This window comes from Lepidochelys kempii, chromosome 14 (genome assembly GCF_965140285.1).
Source record: "Lepidochelys kempii isolate rLepKem1 chromosome 14, rLepKem1.hap1, whole genome shotgun sequence".
Classification (NCBI taxonomy): domain Eukaryota; kingdom Metazoa; phylum Chordata; order Testudines; family Cheloniidae; genus Lepidochelys; species Lepidochelys kempii.
Genome location: NC_136393.1, coordinates 35,949,848 through 35,966,307, shown reverse-complemented (window position 1 = coordinate 35,966,307; position 16,460 = coordinate 35,949,848). Strand labels below are relative to the sequence as shown.

The window sequence follows — 16,460 nt, the reverse complement described above, 5'->3', positions numbered from 1 at the left end:
TAAAAATGGAAAGTCAATAAGAAAATATTTTAAACATAATCCATAGCTCGCCTGTGGAACTCAGTGCCACAAAGTGTCACTGAGGTCAAAAGCTTATAAAAAGGATTAGACATTTATATAGGAAATGAGACCATCCACAATTACATCAGACAAGAAAAAATTGATGGGATATAAATTCTGATTCTTTGGGGTATAAGCCATACAACTGGGAGACCTCAGGGAGAAACTTCTGTGGGCATAGTTGCCCTTTAGGGCATTACTTTCACCTTGTTCTGGGTGGAAGCGAAGACATGTTCAGGCTTAACTGCCGTGGTCTAACAGTCTGACATCCTAGCACAAGTAAAATTGTGTATGTGCAAGAAAATGCAAGTAAGCATGTCTGTGAGCAAATGAAAGTGAAAGAGGCACAAAGGCGGAAGAGAGCAGTTTGAACTAGCACAAAACAAATGGGGGAAGAGAGCTAATGGAAAACTCGGAGGCTAATCCATATGTATAAGGAGAGAGAGTAGAAAAAGTTATATATAGTTGGCATAACAAAGGATCAAGGAAGCCATGAATTGACTCATCCTGGAGGTGACTGTGGTGGTACCATCCCATTTCCCAATCTGCTTCCCACTTGTAAGTAACTGATCACTGCTTACTTAATAAAGATTTGTTTGTTCCATCTACTGGGCAGTCCTAAAGCAACTGGTCATTGTCAGAAGCAGGAGAATAACTGACGAGATGGATCATGGGTCTAACCTCGTCTGTCAATTCCTGCGCTCCTATGAAAGGTGATATCATTTGAGGTCTTGGGCACTAGGGGAGGTGCAATGTACTCCCTCAGTGGGACAATATCTGGGCTTCCCTGCTTTGCATTCATGCCATTATAGCATTTTCAGCTCCCACCAGGCCTTAAATTCAGATGGAGCTGTCTGGAGCAGAGCTCTGGTAAATATTTTCAATCCCCTCGAATTTCTATAGCATGTTGGGGGTGGCATAAGCGGCTTTGGGAAATACTCTATGAGAATTTAAGCCCTGGTTCCCACATAAGTGAAACATCCCCTAAGGGAGGACTGATTCCCTGGTGGGGGGGGGGGGCTTTCACAACAGGCTGCTCAGAAAGGGGTGCTCTACCCTGTACCAGGTGATTGACAAGGGCACCTCATTTTAGAAAGAGAAATCTTTAATCAGACTGGGACTTTTCAGCTTGGAAAAGAGACGACTAAGGGTGGATATGATAGAGTTCTGTAAAATCATGACAGGTGAGGAGAAAGTAAATAAGGAAGTGTTATTTACTGCTTGTAACACAAGAACTAGGGGTCACCCAATGAAATGAATAGGCAGCAGATTTAAAACAAACAAAAGGAAGTATTTCTTCACACAAAGCCCAGTCAACCTGTGGAACTCCTTGCCAGAGGATGTTGTGAAGGCCAAGACTATAACAGGGTCTAAAAATATCTAGATAAGTTCCTGGAGGATCAGTCCAATCAATGGCTATTAGTCAGGATGGGCAGAGATGATGTCCCGAGTCACAGGCACCAACTTTTGTCAGCGCTGGTGAGTGCTCGCCCCCCCCCCCGGCACCGCCCCTGCGCCACCCCAACCCCGTCCCTCCCTGTCCCTATTAGATCCCTCCCCAGATTCCCACCTCGGCCCTGCCTCCTCTCCCCTCCCTCCCAGGCTTGCTGTGCGAAACAGCTGTTTCGCAGAGCAAGCGCTGGGAGGGAGGGGGAGAAGCAGGACCCAGCAGCGCGCTCAGGGGACGAGGCGGAGTGGAGGCAGAGGTGAGCTGGGGTGGGGGGATGGGGTGGGGAGCTGCCGGTGGATGCAGAGCACCCACCAATTTTTCCCTGTGGGTGCTCCAGCCCCAGCACACCCACACAGTTGGCGCCTATGTCTCTAGCCTCTGTTTGCCAGAAGCTGGGAATGGGTGACAGGGGTTGGATCACTTGATGATCACCTGTTCTGTTCATTCCCTCTGGGGCACCTGGCATCAGCCACTGTCGGAAGACAGGATACTGGGCTAGATGGACCTTTAGTCTGAGCCAGTGTGGATGTTCTTATATGTGTTAGAGTTGGCCCTTCTGGAATGAGCAACAAGGGAAGGGTTAAACTCATCAGCACCCCCCTCTGGATGGGGATGGAGCTGGGAGACAGGTAGGGAAAGGGAGGCGGGTTCTGGGTGTTTGATCTCTCTGCCCCAGAGGATCCCTTTCTGTCCTTCCAGCTGAGAATCTCTGCCAAGGGACAGACCAGACAAGGGGGAAGGAGGGAAGTGGAGAAAGGGGCGGGAGTGGAGAGAAAAATGCTGGGGGAAGAGGAAGACAGCATGGGTGATGGGCAGGAGTGGGGGATGGGGGAGAACAAGCAAAGGAGTGGGGGGCTGGGATGGGGGAGAGATTGTGAAGAGATGGGAAGGGAAACAGAGGAGAGGGCACTGTGTGAGGAAACAGTCTCAGTGTCACTGAGGGGTGCTCTGATGCCAGACAGGTGTCCTGAGACTTTTGAAGATGCCATAATGTCTCCTCCTCTCTATGTTGCATCTGGACAGATGAATTATCTGTCAGTCTGTCTGTTTTTCTATCTGTCTTTGCATGGCACATATGGGATGAGATGATTATCCATCCATCCATCAAGGAATACAGAGTAAAAACAACTAGCAGGGTGAAGTTTCTTGCCTTCGTTCTTGGAGAGCATGTTAACGACAAACTATTTTAACTCCGTTCCCCAGTCCTTCACACACACATTCAAGTCCTCTGCAGATACTGGTACATGGATTTTCTCAGACCAAGAGGAAAGATCTTTATCAGGACCCCATGGGAAGTAAATCACTGACATTAATTGGATCATTCCAGCCTAAAACCCATTGCAATTTTTGCAAGCAAATTATTTTCCTCCCCAGGAAAACTGGCCTTTCCCCTCCCCTCTAAAATGCTTTTCAGTGAATGAATTTTTTTCAAAAATGTATTTGATAAATAAAAGTGTTACAAAAATGTTCAAAAACATGACATCCATTTTTGAACACTATGAAATATAAACAACCAACATTTTGATTTTTTCATGAAAAACAATGTTTATTCAAGCCTCATGGCATCTGTGCCAAAATAAAACACATTCTGGAAGCTCTTTAGAAGTTGGTCAGTGGAAATAATATTATTTGTGGGTTTTTGGTTGTTGTTCTTTTGCCACCAGATACTGTCATTTTTTTTTTTTTTTTTTTTTTGCCAGATACCCTTTTAAATCATTATTCATGCCAAGCAGTTCTTGCAAAACTAAGGAAAGATTGGCACCTTGTGGACACACTGAAAATAGCCAGCTATAACCCATAGACTCATCAGCACAGACATATCCTCATCCTCTCTGAGGATCCAAGAGGAGAATTTAGCCCTGAGTCCATGCTGGTGCTGTTATGACCAAAATTATACAAAAGTCTGGACAGCACGTACAACCTAAATATCAGATAAGAACCTTGGGTTTGGATCTGGCTTTGTGTCCAGCCTCCAGTCTGAATCTCTCTCCCATTTGTCTTCAAACTTTTAAAAAGTTTGGAATCAGATCTGGATTTCATATCCCACTGTACAGGTGTGTCCTGATCTGATGTTTTGTTTCTATCCACAGTAGATCTAAGCTTTCTGAATTCATAACCAGAGATTTGTTTCTGCTGTGAAGTTCAGATCAAATCTTTGTTCCATAACTCAGAGCCAGAATTATTTACCACTTATGGAGTTCACACCCAACTCTGGATGCAGAATTTGGCTCCAAAGTTTTGGGTTGTATCCACTAAGGCACAATAAAAGCCTAGATCTGAGTATGGAATTCAGATCTGGGTTTTTTATTTCCGTACTGCTTGTGTGACCCTTCTGCCAGTTGAAGTCAGCAGCAACAAGGGCTGGGTTCAATATCTAGGGTTCCTTGTCAACAATACGACACAAAACTGGCTTGAGCCCACACCCAGTAACCTGGGACAATTACACACCACCCCTGAGCGCCTCTGAGAGGCAATACTTCCCCTCTCGCAAGCACACAGTCCTAGTGTAGAAAAGGAACTATTAATAAAAAGGAGGGCCACAAGAAGGATTCATAAACATAAATCCATGAACAAGACACCCACCCCAGAGTACATTGGGCAGGGTCCTTTTGCCTCAGGTTCTTAAGTCCAGCAACTAAAAGTTCCTTTAATGTGCCCCTCCCTTCACCGCACCTTACTCACAGTTGCTGTCCTTGGTCAGTGCAGACCCAGAATTCAGAGGTGCATATGCAGAGCTCACCCCCAACCCCGGCTGGGGGCGGGAAGGGAAAAGAATGCACCTTGCGTGCCCCACCAGCTGCTCAGCACTCTGGGGTGCCTTGGAATCCACTGGTGGCGGAACCTTCTCAAAAGTGGGGAGGGAGCAGGGGCCCCGCTCCCACCATGGCCCCGCCCTTCCCCTGCCCCCAGACAAGCTAGAAGCTGGAGCAGGCTGGGAGCCGCAGACCCTCCACCTGCCCGAGGTGGAAGGGGCTGAGAGCAGCCCCTGGTCCATGTCCCCAGTCTGTGGGACCCCATCGGGGATGGGGCCTCAGAGCTGCAGCCTGGCCAGGCTAAGAGCCATGTGACCAGGTAGCTGTGGGGAGCCATGGTGGACCCTCCTCCTGCCCTGCATGGGGGGCAAGTATATGGGCCAGGGGATGCTCTTGGCACCTCCACCCCAGGCAGGTGGACGGTCCACAGCATGGTACCCCATGCTGCCCAACTAGGCTCCAGCTGTCAGCCTGGCTGTGGGGGACTTAGGGGGAGGCAGGCCCATGGCAAAAAGTGGGAGGGCCATGACCCCCTTTCAGTGATCCCACCACTTAATAGAGCTCTTAGTGACTTCAGCTGTTAGTGGGGGAAGCCATTATGGTAATGCACACTGTCCCACAGCAGTGATTTTAGCTCTGTTGGTGTGTTATAGGACTTTCCGTTGAGCCTTAAGCAGCTCTGTTACTACACAGCGGAAAGAGGAAAGATCAAATGATGCCTAAGATCCTTGGTCAGCACCAGTACCACCCAGTACAAGTACTTATGCCCACCCTCTTGCAATTGCACTGGGCTTCAGCACCTATGTCCCCCGCCTAGTGTGTTCAGTTTAATTGAGGTTGAGTCCCTCAGTCAGGGTATACCAAGCACAGTTCTACTGCCCTTGATTCACACAACAAGGATAACCACCCTTTAGTGCCCCTTCCCCCAATAACGAAATGACTTGTTATCCAACCCCAGCCAGAAGTGATCATTTAATAGAATCATAGAAGATTAGGGTTGGAAGAGACCTCAGGAGGTCATCTAGTCCAACCCCCTGCTCAAAGCAGGACCCATCCCCAAATAAATCATCCCAGCCAGGGCTTTGTCAAGCCGGGCCTTAAAACCCTCTAAGGATGGAGATTCCACCACCTCCCTAGGTAACCCATTCCAGTGCTTAACCACCCTCCTAGTGAAATAGTATTTCCTGATATCCAACCTAGACCTCCCCCACTGCAACTTGAGACCATTGCTCCTTCTTCTGTCATCTGCCACCACTGAGAACAGCCTAGCTCCATCCTCACTGGAACCCCTCTTCAGATAGTTGAAGGCTGCTATCAAATCCCCCCTCACTCTTTTCTTCTGCAGACTAAATAACCCCAGTCCCCTCAGCCTCTCCTCATAAATCATGTGCCCCAACCCCCTGATCATTTTCATTGCCCTCCACTGGACTTTCTCCAATTTGTCCACATCCTTTCTGTAGTGAGGTGGCCCCAAAACTGGATGCAATACTGCAGATGTGGCCTCACCAGTGCCAAATGGAGGGGAATAATCACTTCCCTCAATCTGCTGGCAATGCTGTTACGAATGCCGCTCAATATGCCATTAGCCTTCCTGGCAACAAGGGCACACTGCTGACTCATATCCAGCTTCTCATCCACTGTAATCCCCAGGTCCTTTTCTGCAGAACTGATGCTTAGCCAGTTGCTCCCCAGCCTGTAGCGGTGCATGGGATTCTTCCGTCCTAAGTGCAGGACTCTGCACTTGTCCTTGTTCAACCTCATCAGATTTCTTTTGGCCCAATCCTCCAATTTGTCTAGGTCACTCTGGACCCTATCCCTACCCTCCACCATATCTACCTCCCCACCCACCTTAGTGTCATCTGCGAACTTGCTGAGGGTGCAATCCATTCCATCATCCAGATCATTAATAAAGATGTTGAACAAAACTGGCCCTAGGACCAACCCCTGGGGCACTCTGCTTGGGCAAAGCAATCCCGTCTGCTGAGCACTGAGGCAGGGTGGGTGTGCCAATGCAAAGGAGAGCAGCTCCTGAAGTCCTCCTCCACAGCTCATTACTAGATGACAGGGGAGAGCTCATTCAGATCCTGCTTACATTTGTCATAGCTGCAGTTCAAGAAAGCATCCTTAATCAGCAAAGCACTTAAGCACTGAAGTCAATGGGTCTTAAGCAGGCACTCAAATGATATCCTGAATGGAGGCCTGTAAGAGCTATGAAGCACAGATCCAGAATTTAGCTCCAGAGTTGTGAGCTGGGCCCGCTAGGGAGCGATGACATTCAGGTCTAGATCTGGCTCTGGAATTCAGATCTGGAGTGGCATCCCATCCTCTTCCAACCTCCTATTGCTAAGAATGATCAAACCCAGATCCAGAACACGGATCTGGAGTTTGGGGGGGTTGGGTATCTCTCTGCCTATGTTTTCCATCAGAGTCTCCTCCACTGGCTGCAGCCCTGATGAGTGACTCATTACCAGTTTAAGAAATTTGACACTGCAGATATGACCCTGTGACAGCAGCTGTCTCAGAATGGGAACACCCACATCACATTCCATGCCAAGTATTCATTAAAGTGAAATCAGTTCCTGCTCTCAGGGAAAAGAGCCATGGCTGCTGTCTTCCTCCCCGGGAACCTGCAAGACGAGGCAACTTGTTCAGTCTGCCTGGAGTTCTTCAAAGACCCCGTGTCCATAGAGTGCGGCCACAACTTCTGCCGAACCTGCATCACCAAGAGCTGGAGAGGCCTGGAGATGGATTTCCCCTGCCCTCAGTGCCGGGAGATCTTCCAGCAGAAGAACTTCAGGCCCAACAGGCAGCTAGCCAACATGTGCGAGATCATCAGCCAGTTTGCAGTACCTGGGGCGAAAGGGGCTCTGGAGGAGGGACTCTGTGAGAAACACAGGGAAGCGTTCAAACTCTTCTGCAGGGATGATCAGAGGTCGATCTGCGTGGTGTGTGACAGATCCCGGGAGCACCGGCCTCACACTGTGGTGCCCGTAGAGGAGGCTGCCCAGGAGTACAAGGTACTATCTGTCTGTCTGTCTATCATCAGATCTGTACGTCTATCTATATTTGTATTTAGCAAGTCTCCCTCTCCCCCTCTATCATCTACATCCCCCACTGCATCTATCTAGCTACACCAGTGGTTCTCAACCAGGAGTATACAAACCCCTGGGGGTATGCAGAGGTCTTCCAGGGGTACATCAACATATCTAGCTATTTGCCTAGTTTTACAACAGGCTACATAAAAAGCACTAGCGAAGTCAGTGCAAACTAAAATTTCCTACAGACAATGACCTGTTTATACTGCTGTATATACTGTACACTGAAATGTCAGTAAAATATTTATATTCCAGTTGATTCATTTTATAATTATATGATAAAAATGAGAAAGTCAGCAATTGTTCAGTAATAGTGAGGTCGTGACACTTCTGTATTTTAGGTCTGATTTTGTAAGCAAGTCATTTTTAAGTGAGGTGAAACTTAGGGGCTGTGCAAGACAAATCAGCCTCCTGAAAGGGGGACAGTGGTCTGGAAGGTTGAGAGTCACTGGTCTACGCCACAAAAGTACACAGCAATCACCTAGTTCAGAGGTTTTCCACAGAGCACTCTTCTTTGAGGAGCTGGCACATCATAAACTACTGGTCTCTCCATTTTCTCCAGCTGCACTAAAAGACATCTTAAAAATATACAAAATACTTTCCTAATATTACCTTTCTGTATAAGCAGTTGCTGTGGCCGCTACCCTGATGTTATCTGATTGCAAATGGGAAGGGGGGATGCAGGATCATAAGTCTAGAAGACAATCTCTCTGTCAAGATGTGGTGCATACTATGGGAAAGTTGGAGAATGCTGGCTCCAGTTAGTCTCCCTTAATTATATTGAATTTAAGCCATGTGATTGAAGGAGCCTGACGCTGCAAACACTTACTGTACTTGCTCAGTTGCCTTGTTAGAAAACGAAGGGTTAAATGAGAAAGTCTCCCGATCTATTTTTGGCAAGGGAGAATTCCCAAGGATGAATAAGGTCTTTTGCAGACACTGATTCTTCCGAGACGGGGCTAAGTTTTCTGTTTATGTCTTCAATGGTGATAATTAAAATGGAATTTACAGCTGATAAATGCAGCAATACTGTGTGTGTGAGAATGTATTAGTGCGTATGTGCGTATGAGTTTCTTCTCTGTGTCTGTGTGTTTGCCTCTTTGTGTGTGTGTGTACATGCACAAAAATGACGTTGTTCCTTCTCTGTGTATGTCTGTCTGTCTGTCTGTTTGTATGTATGCATAGGTCTGCCTCTTTTTGTGGGAGAACATGATCGTTTCATTTGCATGAATGTGTTTGTGTGAGTAACGCTGAGTTTTTTCTCTTGTGTTGTCTCTGTGCACTGAGAACAAAATACACCAACACAAATAAGACCCCAACAAAAACAAATAATAATAATCAAATATAATGTTTCCTGTTGTTCCTAGGAACAAATTCAGAGCCAGTTGGATTTCCTGAAAAAAGAGAGACAAGAATTGCTGGAATTTAAATCAAAGGATGATAAGAAAAGCCAAGAGCTACTGGTGGGTGCCTGCTATTAATAACAAGATATAAATGACAGGTTTCAGAGTAGCAGCCGTGTTAGTCTGTATTCGCAAAAAGAAGAGGAGGACTTGTGGCACCTTAGAGACTAACCAATTTATTTGAGCATAAGCTTTCGTGAACTACAGCACACTTAACTACAGCACACTTCATCGGTGAAGTGAGCTGTAGCTCATGAAAGCTTATGCTCAAATAAATTGGTTAGTCTCTAAGGTGCCACAAGTACTCCTTTTCTTTTTAAGATATAAATGAGTTAGGAGCCTAACTCTCGTTGACATTTATGTCTGCACGGTGGTAAACTTGATTCTTCTTAGTGTGTAACACTACATTCCCATCAGGGGTGCCAGAACAGGTGGGACCAGGCGGCCATGGCCCCACACTTTTTACCGGCTGTAAGGGTGAGCGACGGCGGGAGGGGGCAGAGAGGAGCGGACAGGATCTTGGGGGAAGGGGCAGTGTAAGGGCTGGGCCTTGGGAGAATTGGCGGCATGAAGGAGGGGGCTCAGGGAGAAGGGGCAGTGCAGGGGTGGAGCCTCAGAGGGTGGCGTGCGGCGGGGGTGGGGCCATGATTCAGGCATCTGTAGGCCCCCCACCACTTTTAGGGTGCTTCTGCAGCTCCTGATTCCCATTGGGTTATTATGGAGATAGGTGTCGTAGAAATACTAAAACTGTCCTAAAATTTGATAAAGGGCTTGTGATTTTTGATGCTCCCCACCACACACTTTTTTGGTGCCCTTGCCCTATTTAAGACACCTCAGAGTCATGGAGCCCTAGATTTTAGAGGCCAGTCTGAGCTTCTGCATAACAGACCCAGAGACCCCCCCACCCAGTAATTTATACAACAAGTCCATCTTCCCAGTTTGAGCCAAAGCATGGCTTTTAGAAAGACATCAAACCTTTATTTAAAGACTTAGGGATGGAGAATCCACCACATCTGGTGCTTAATTTGTGACAGTGCTGAGCCCCGGCACTTCTAGCCTTGGCAGTTCATAACCCCAGCACTTCTGGGCTTGCTGCATCAGTTATGAATGTAAGAAAATGTCTTGAGCCCTGGCACCTCTTTCATTACAAAATTAAGCACTGACCACATGCCTGTGGGAGTTGTTCCGAAGGTTAATTAGCCAGTCAAAAATGTGCCCCTCATGTCTAGTGTGAGTTAAAGGGGCTTAGTTTTCAGGGGATGTGAGCTTAGCACTTTCTGAAATCCTGGACATTTTGTGGTGCCTCAAACTGGGCCCTTAAAAATGAAAACCCCACAAAATCATCGATCGCATTTGAGAATTAGGTCAGCAGCAACAACAGAGAGATTTTCCAGTGCAAAAGTAAGGTAGCTCTTGTCTAGTCAAAGTGCAACACAACTACATAGCAAGCAGTGCAAAATGCTATTTAAGTAAACATTTATTGATTGCTGGCTCTGACCTCCCGCTGGATCACCAGCTGTTGTCTCAGTAGAAGGAAAGGGGAGCTGTTTATAACTTGAGACGCTCCTCTGGTGCTGAGCAAATACAGAGCGTTGAAACTGCGTAACTTGGGTGAGAGCTATGCAAATTGCCACAGGACTGGATCAAGCCCCATGTTCCCATTCCTCTGTCACTGGTCATGCCCCACGGAGCCTCATATATCCTAATCATCCTCAGAGACCTCGAGTACCATGCAAACTTCTACACAGATTTACACAGTTTCCCGTGCTTAGTATCATATCAGCCTGCATAATTCAAGATTGAGGGGGGACGGAGGATGTCACAAGGGAGCGGAACATAAATGCTTGATTTAGAGAAAATAAACAAGGGGGGGGGGAATCCAGATTTAACTCGGGAAATTCATGCAACCCAAATCGAGGAGAAAGGAGAGGAAGTTTTTGACCATACATTGCATTAGAGCAATACATTTCATTCCCTATCCTCTGCTGCTATCTAGTGCTCATTTCATGTAATTCCTTCAAAGCTAAAGTTTGTTGCCCTTCCCCCTTCTGTTTATTATCTTGCTATTATTAATTTTTGATTATTATTATTATTACAGTTCCTCGGAGCCCCGGTCATGGACCAAGACCTCATTGTGCTAGGCACTGTACTAACACACAATAAAAAGTCCCTGCCCCAGGAGTACTTTCTCCCTGCCAATCAAACAGTACTGTAGTGACTTAAGTGTAGACATTAGCGTTAGCGTGCAGAGTAGAAGTAATCTGGGACAGCCACAGGGCTGGCAGGGGAGAGGCTGACAGGCAGAATTCTGCCATTCATTGGTTGATAGCCTGGAATGGGAATGAGAGCAGCCAGTCAGGTAAAGTTATTCCCAGCTGAACCTGGGCCATGGCTGCCTACCAGTTTACGCTAGAACGCAGCTCAAAAATAGCACTTCCAAGTTGTCTGAAAGTTTTTGGTGTCCCCCCAGGCCATTCAGGTAAAAGGGAGAGTATTGCACACTAAAAACGGTGAGACTCATGATAGAATCATGAGAGCTGGCAACACTGGTTAATAATTCTGATGACATTTCACCCCTAGCCAAAGGCCAGGCTGGCAGATGGTTAGATAACTGTCCCAGCAATCATTTTTGTGCCCTGTGGCCGGGGACACCTAACCTCACTTGTCTAACCAGTTTGCCTGGTCTTTCTCCTGGCTTTCTGTGTGACTGGATATCCCAGAGCGCATTGTTCCATACCGTGCTAGCATCTAAGCACTTTATCCCCTGCTGAGTCACATATATTTTGTCCAGACTACACCAATACAAGCACAGCCATGCCGTGTGATGGCTGTGTGTGCACAAATGCATTTCAACCCCAGTGGTGTGGTGATTAAACCACCATGTGCACACAACCAGCAGCCACAGGCATAGGCACCGACTCCACGGGTGCTCCAGGGGGAGGAGTGGGGACGGGGCCCGCTCGGGGGAGGGGGTGGAACTGGGGAGGAAGAGGCAGGGTTGGGGTAGGGTTTGGGGAAGGGGTATAGTGTGGGCAGGGCCTGGGGCTGAGCGGGGGTTCAGCAACCCCAGGGATAGGAGGAAGGTGGCACCTGTGGCCACAGGCCCTAGTCTTTGCACTGTCTCCACAGGCCCCACCAACATCTGTAAAGCCATCACCACACATCCCTTCTCAAAACTCCCCTCTTCTAGGACGCGTATGGAAAGGCACACCCTTGCTGCGATCCCTACCACATTTGTCACCCTGTTGCTCCCTCCCCACTTGATGGTGTCATCGATCCGCCTCTTCCATTTTGCCTCTTAGGGCACGTCTACACTACAAAATGAAGTCGTCCGAACTTATGTGAGCGTACAATCGCTGCAGTAATTACATCACTTGGGTGTGTTTACACTCTGCTCCTTGTGTCGGTGGTGCACGTCCTCACCGGGAGTGCTTACACTGATTGTACTGTCACTGTGGAGCGGCTTCTGAAGGCCAGTAACAGTTGATGTAAGCAACGTAGTGTCTACACTGACACTGCGTTGACCTAACTTAATCCACATTGACTCGATGCCTCTTGTGGAGGTGGAGTTATTAAGTCGGTGTAATGGGTGAGTTAAGTTGGCAGGAGCGAAATTTTAGTGTAGACACAGAGTTGGGTCGACGTAAGCTACCTTGCAGTGACCTAACGCTGTAGTGGAGACCAGGGCTTAGTTTGTAAGCTCTTTGGGCCTTGAAATGCACCCTCAATATAAAAATGATATAGTCAATATGTAGTTAGTTGGTTGGAACTGGGTTAAATGAGAGTGTAACTAACTAACTGGTTGTGTGAATTTGCTTATAGTTCAGAGAGGGCATAAGGTGGAAATTCACCCATTTTCTTCACAAGTTAATTGGCAATCTAAGGTTCTTATCAGCCCACCATTACCATAATATCTAAGCACCTCACAGTCTTTAATGTTTTCATCCTCACAGCACTCCTGTGAAGCAGGGCTGGTCTACTACCCCCATTTTACAGATGGCGAACAGAGCCTGAGCCAAAGCCCACTGAAGTGCAGGGAAAGACTCTCATTGACTTTAACGGGTTTAGGGTCAAACCCTGAGGCAGGAGCGCTGGAAGCTTCCTAGAAGTGTGGGTGGGAGGAGGCCACCAGCACCTGAACCATAGCCCTGCCCCTCACTCTGCCTCTTCCCCAGGCCCTGCCTCTGTGCCGCCTCTCCCCCCAGAGGCCCCACCCCCACACCGCCTCTTCTCCCTGAGGCCCTGCCCTGTGACATCTCTTCCACCCAAGACCCCGCCCTTGTGCCACCTCATCCTCTTGAAATCCCACTCCCTGCTCGCTCCTCTCTGCCCCCTCCCCCCATCGCTTGCCCTTAAGGCAGGTAAAAAGTGGGAGGGCTAGCTTATTTATTTAAGATATGCTCTTCTTCAAAAGGAACTCTTTTTGGGGGGTGAGTTCTAAATCCTGTGTTATTCAGGAGGTCACATTAGATTATCTCAGCAGTCCCTTCTGGCACCGGAATCTATGGAAATTTGGGGGTTTTGGTTGAATTGGTATTCAGCAGTGGAAACCTGTTTCAGCAAAAAATTCTGGCTAGCTCTATTCACTACCTCATGCTGCCATTGCATTCAGCAATGTACAATCCATCATATGAGTTTACTGACCTGCTCTCTACCTGATCATTTATTTTTGTTGAAGAAAACTATAGAGTTGGAGCGGCAGATGCTCATCTCTGAATTCGAGGGTCTGCGCCAGTTTCTGCATGACCAGGAGCATCTCCTTCTGGGCCAGCTGGAGAAGATGGAGAAGGGAATCGCCAAGAAGCAGAATGAGAACCTCACCGAGCTCTCTAAAGAGATTTCACTCCTCAACCAACTGATAACAGACTTGAAAGAGAAAATCCAACAGCCAGTGCTTGAGTTGCTCAAGGTAAGGCTGGGGCCATGAGCTCTTGGACATGGAAGGAGAAGGCCTTTACCCATCAGCATCACAAAAATAAGACACCTCAATAATGGTGGCCATTTCCCCCCACAAAATACATACATAAATAAAAATGAATGGCCGGGTGTGGGGCATGGATGGGAATATTGATTTGAAAAATGTCCAACCAGCTCTACTTCTGAGTGATGGCTGCATTCAAAGCTATTAGGATTGGTACACAAAAGAGAGTGCACCATGGGGGAATTCATCCCCACCGCTCCATGTTATTTCTTTTAGCCCAAGCAGCTAGCTAAAACATTTGTGGCTTTGTGGGTCGTTCCAGCTGGGAGGAGAAATTGGGGGTGGAGTCAGAGACCTTTCATGCAATCTAGTTCATTTACAAGTCCTGAACACAGGAGGATCCAAACAATAGAAGACCGTATCTTTACTCATATCTCCAAGCCTCTTCTAGCAAGTACCACATCGTGATTGTCCAGGGTGTATCTGTAGCGTCTCTTCCAGCCTGTTCCGGTGTGATTCACCCACACACCCTCACCTAGTAACCAGCCCATATAGTTCTAATTCCTGGGCAAACTTGCATATCCCTATGTTGTAGGTGAGGGCTGCAATAAACAAGCTTAAGTGTTTTCTGCAGGTATCTGACATTCTCTCCCTAGCTTCTCAATGACATTTTGCCCAAACCACAACCCTCCACTGAAGCAGTGGTATCTTGTGTTGGGCTCTCTGCACAAGGGTCCATTTCATCCATGGGGCCAAATCCTCAGCTGGTTGAAAATAGACACAGATCCATTGAAGTCACCTGTGCTGATATACACACAGGATGGGTATCTGGCCCGCAGCTCTTGTAAAATGTAAGGAACGAGGGGACTGTCTTATCTGGAATTATCAACGTGGGGAATGTCAGTGTAGGCATAGGCACTGGCTCCGAGGGTGCTCCGGGACTCAACAACCCACGGGGAAAAAATAGGGGGTGCTCAGAACCCATGGACCATGGCCCCACCAGCGCTTGGCCTCTTCTCAGGTGGCCCTGCCTGTGCTGCATCTCTTCCCCTGAAGGCCCCTCTCCTCCTCACTCACCCTTAAGGGAGGAGGGGGCAGAAAGGAGCGAACAACAGCGCAGGCACTTGGGCGAGGGGTGGGGAGGAGCGAGTGGCGAGCTGGTGGGGAAGGGAGTGTCAGGGGAGGGGGTGAAGAGGAGCAGGTGGGAGGCACTCAGGGGGGGGCAGAGAAGAGCGAGTGGCGGGCAGGCGGGTGAGGGCAGCCTTGGGGGAGGGGAAAGAGTGGGGGGGAAGAGACGGAGTGGGGGTGTGGCTTTGGGGGAAGAGGCCGAGCAAGAGTGGAGACTCGGGGCAGAGCAAGGGTGGAGCACCCACCAGCAAAAAGAAAGTCAGCGCCAGAATGTAGGGATCAGAGGAACAGCCGTGTTAGTCTGTATTCGCAAAAAGAAAAGGAGGACTTGTGGCACCTTAGAGACTAACCAATTTATTTGAGCATGAGCTTTCGTGAGCTACAGCTCACTTCATCAGATGTTTACCGTGGAAACTGCAGCAGACTTTATATACACACAGAAATCATGAAACAATACCTCCTCCCACCCCACTGTCCTGCTGGTAATAGCTTATCTAAAGTGATCTGGGCCCTGACGGAGATTGAACCATGGTCTTTCAAAGCTAAAAGCACGAGTTTGAAGTCAAGGATAAGGACTCATACAAGCTCATAGACTTGTATTTGGTGGGTAGGCCACAGAGTGGGTGGGCATGAAGAACACACCCTGTCCAGTGAGTGACATGAATGCAAGGTAGTATCTCTTTCTTTCCCCCCTTCTAGGATGTGACGAGCATCTTGAACAGGTACGGAGCCACGTTTTTACCCTCCCTCATGCTTGTCTCACGAGTGCCGCTGAACGGTCAGTGTTAGCCCTTCAGAGATAATCAGGGACACTTGGGCACACTGGGACAGAAAGAGCACCTGCTGCTCCACGTATACCCTGGGCTCCTTCTAGCTTCTTCTGTGGAAATTTAGAAATGCTCAGAAACTCTCAGATCTCCTTTTCCTACCAGGGAGCTCAGTCAAGTACCAGATTGAAAGCTGTAGGGACTGGAGTCCTGCTTTTATTTATCTGTGTAACATGCAACTCACTCTTTACGTATCCCTCAAGCACCATTTATGGCAGTGATTCCCAACTTGTGGGGCGTGGAGGAACGTTTCGGGGGCAGCAGCGGGGAGGGAGCACCACCCAATCCCGCTCCACCCCCAGCTCTGCTAAAGCCCCATTCCCAGCCCCAGCCCTGCCCCCAGCCATTCCCAGCCCCAGACCTGCCCCCAGTTGTGGCCCCAGCCTCTGCCCCCTTACCCCTGTTCACATCCCCCACTCCGCTGGAAGCTGTGGCCCTGCTCCCAGCCCTGAAAAGTTTGAGGACCACTGATTTAAACCCTTAGGATGAAATTCAGCTTGGCACAGTGGCTCAGACATGGCATGGCGCACCACCACTTAAGCCCCACTTATAGTCTGATCCAAGGCCCTTTGAGGTCGTTGGGCATCTTTACAGTGACTTCAATGGCCTTTCTCTCAAGACCTTGATGTGGGACTCCAGTGTTGCATAGTTCTATGAACAGGCCCTCAGAGTCAGTGATGGCCTTCCCCACCAAGGTAAAATAACCCTGCCCTGAAGTATGGCACAATGGCCAGGACACTAGTGGAGGACTTTGAAATTCTGGGGTTAAGTCCTTGCTCTATCAGAGACTTCTTGGGAGATATCGGACAAGTCTCTTAGGGTA

At 48.3% G+C, this 16,460-nt stretch overlaps 1 protein-coding gene and 1 long non-coding RNA gene across 8 annotated transcripts in view; one reads left to right on the top strand and one right to left on the bottom strand.

Annotated features, from left to right (window-relative positions):
* Positions 1-16,460, bottom strand: part of LOC140898298 (uncharacterized) — a 97,141-nt gene that overhangs the window by 57,145 nt on the left and 23,536 nt on the right. The window contains exons 3-4 of one of the 5 annotated variants that reach the window (XR_012154945.2): positions 13,406-13,532; positions 4,581-8,752 (exon numbers count right to left, since the gene is read on the bottom strand). The exons of 3 other annotated variants lie outside the window; for them this stretch is intronic. This is a non-coding gene — a long non-coding RNA (uncharacterized LOC140898298). Of the gene's footprint in view, positions 1-4,580; positions 8,753-13,405; positions 13,533-16,460 lie in introns of those variants that run through there. One more of the 5 variants, XR_012154946.2, reaches the window with a different exon arrangement.
* Positions 38-16,460, top strand: part of TRIM7 (tripartite motif containing 7) — a 28,077-nt gene continuing 11,654 nt past the window's right edge. The window contains exons 1-5 of one of the 3 annotated variants that reach the window (XM_073311919.2): positions 40-618; positions 6,853-7,280; positions 8,726-8,821; positions 13,440-13,670; positions 15,510-15,532. In XM_073311919.2, the coding sequence (XP_073168020.1) occupies positions 6,864-7,280; positions 8,726-8,821; positions 13,440-13,670; positions 15,510-15,532 (767 nt within the window). In that variant the 5' untranslated portion in view covers positions 40-618; positions 6,853-6,863. Of the gene's footprint in view, positions 619-6,673; positions 7,281-8,725; positions 8,822-13,439; positions 13,671-15,509; positions 15,533-16,460 lie in introns of those variants that run through there. The other 2 variants (XM_073311921.2, XM_073311920.2) reach the window with 2 other exon arrangements.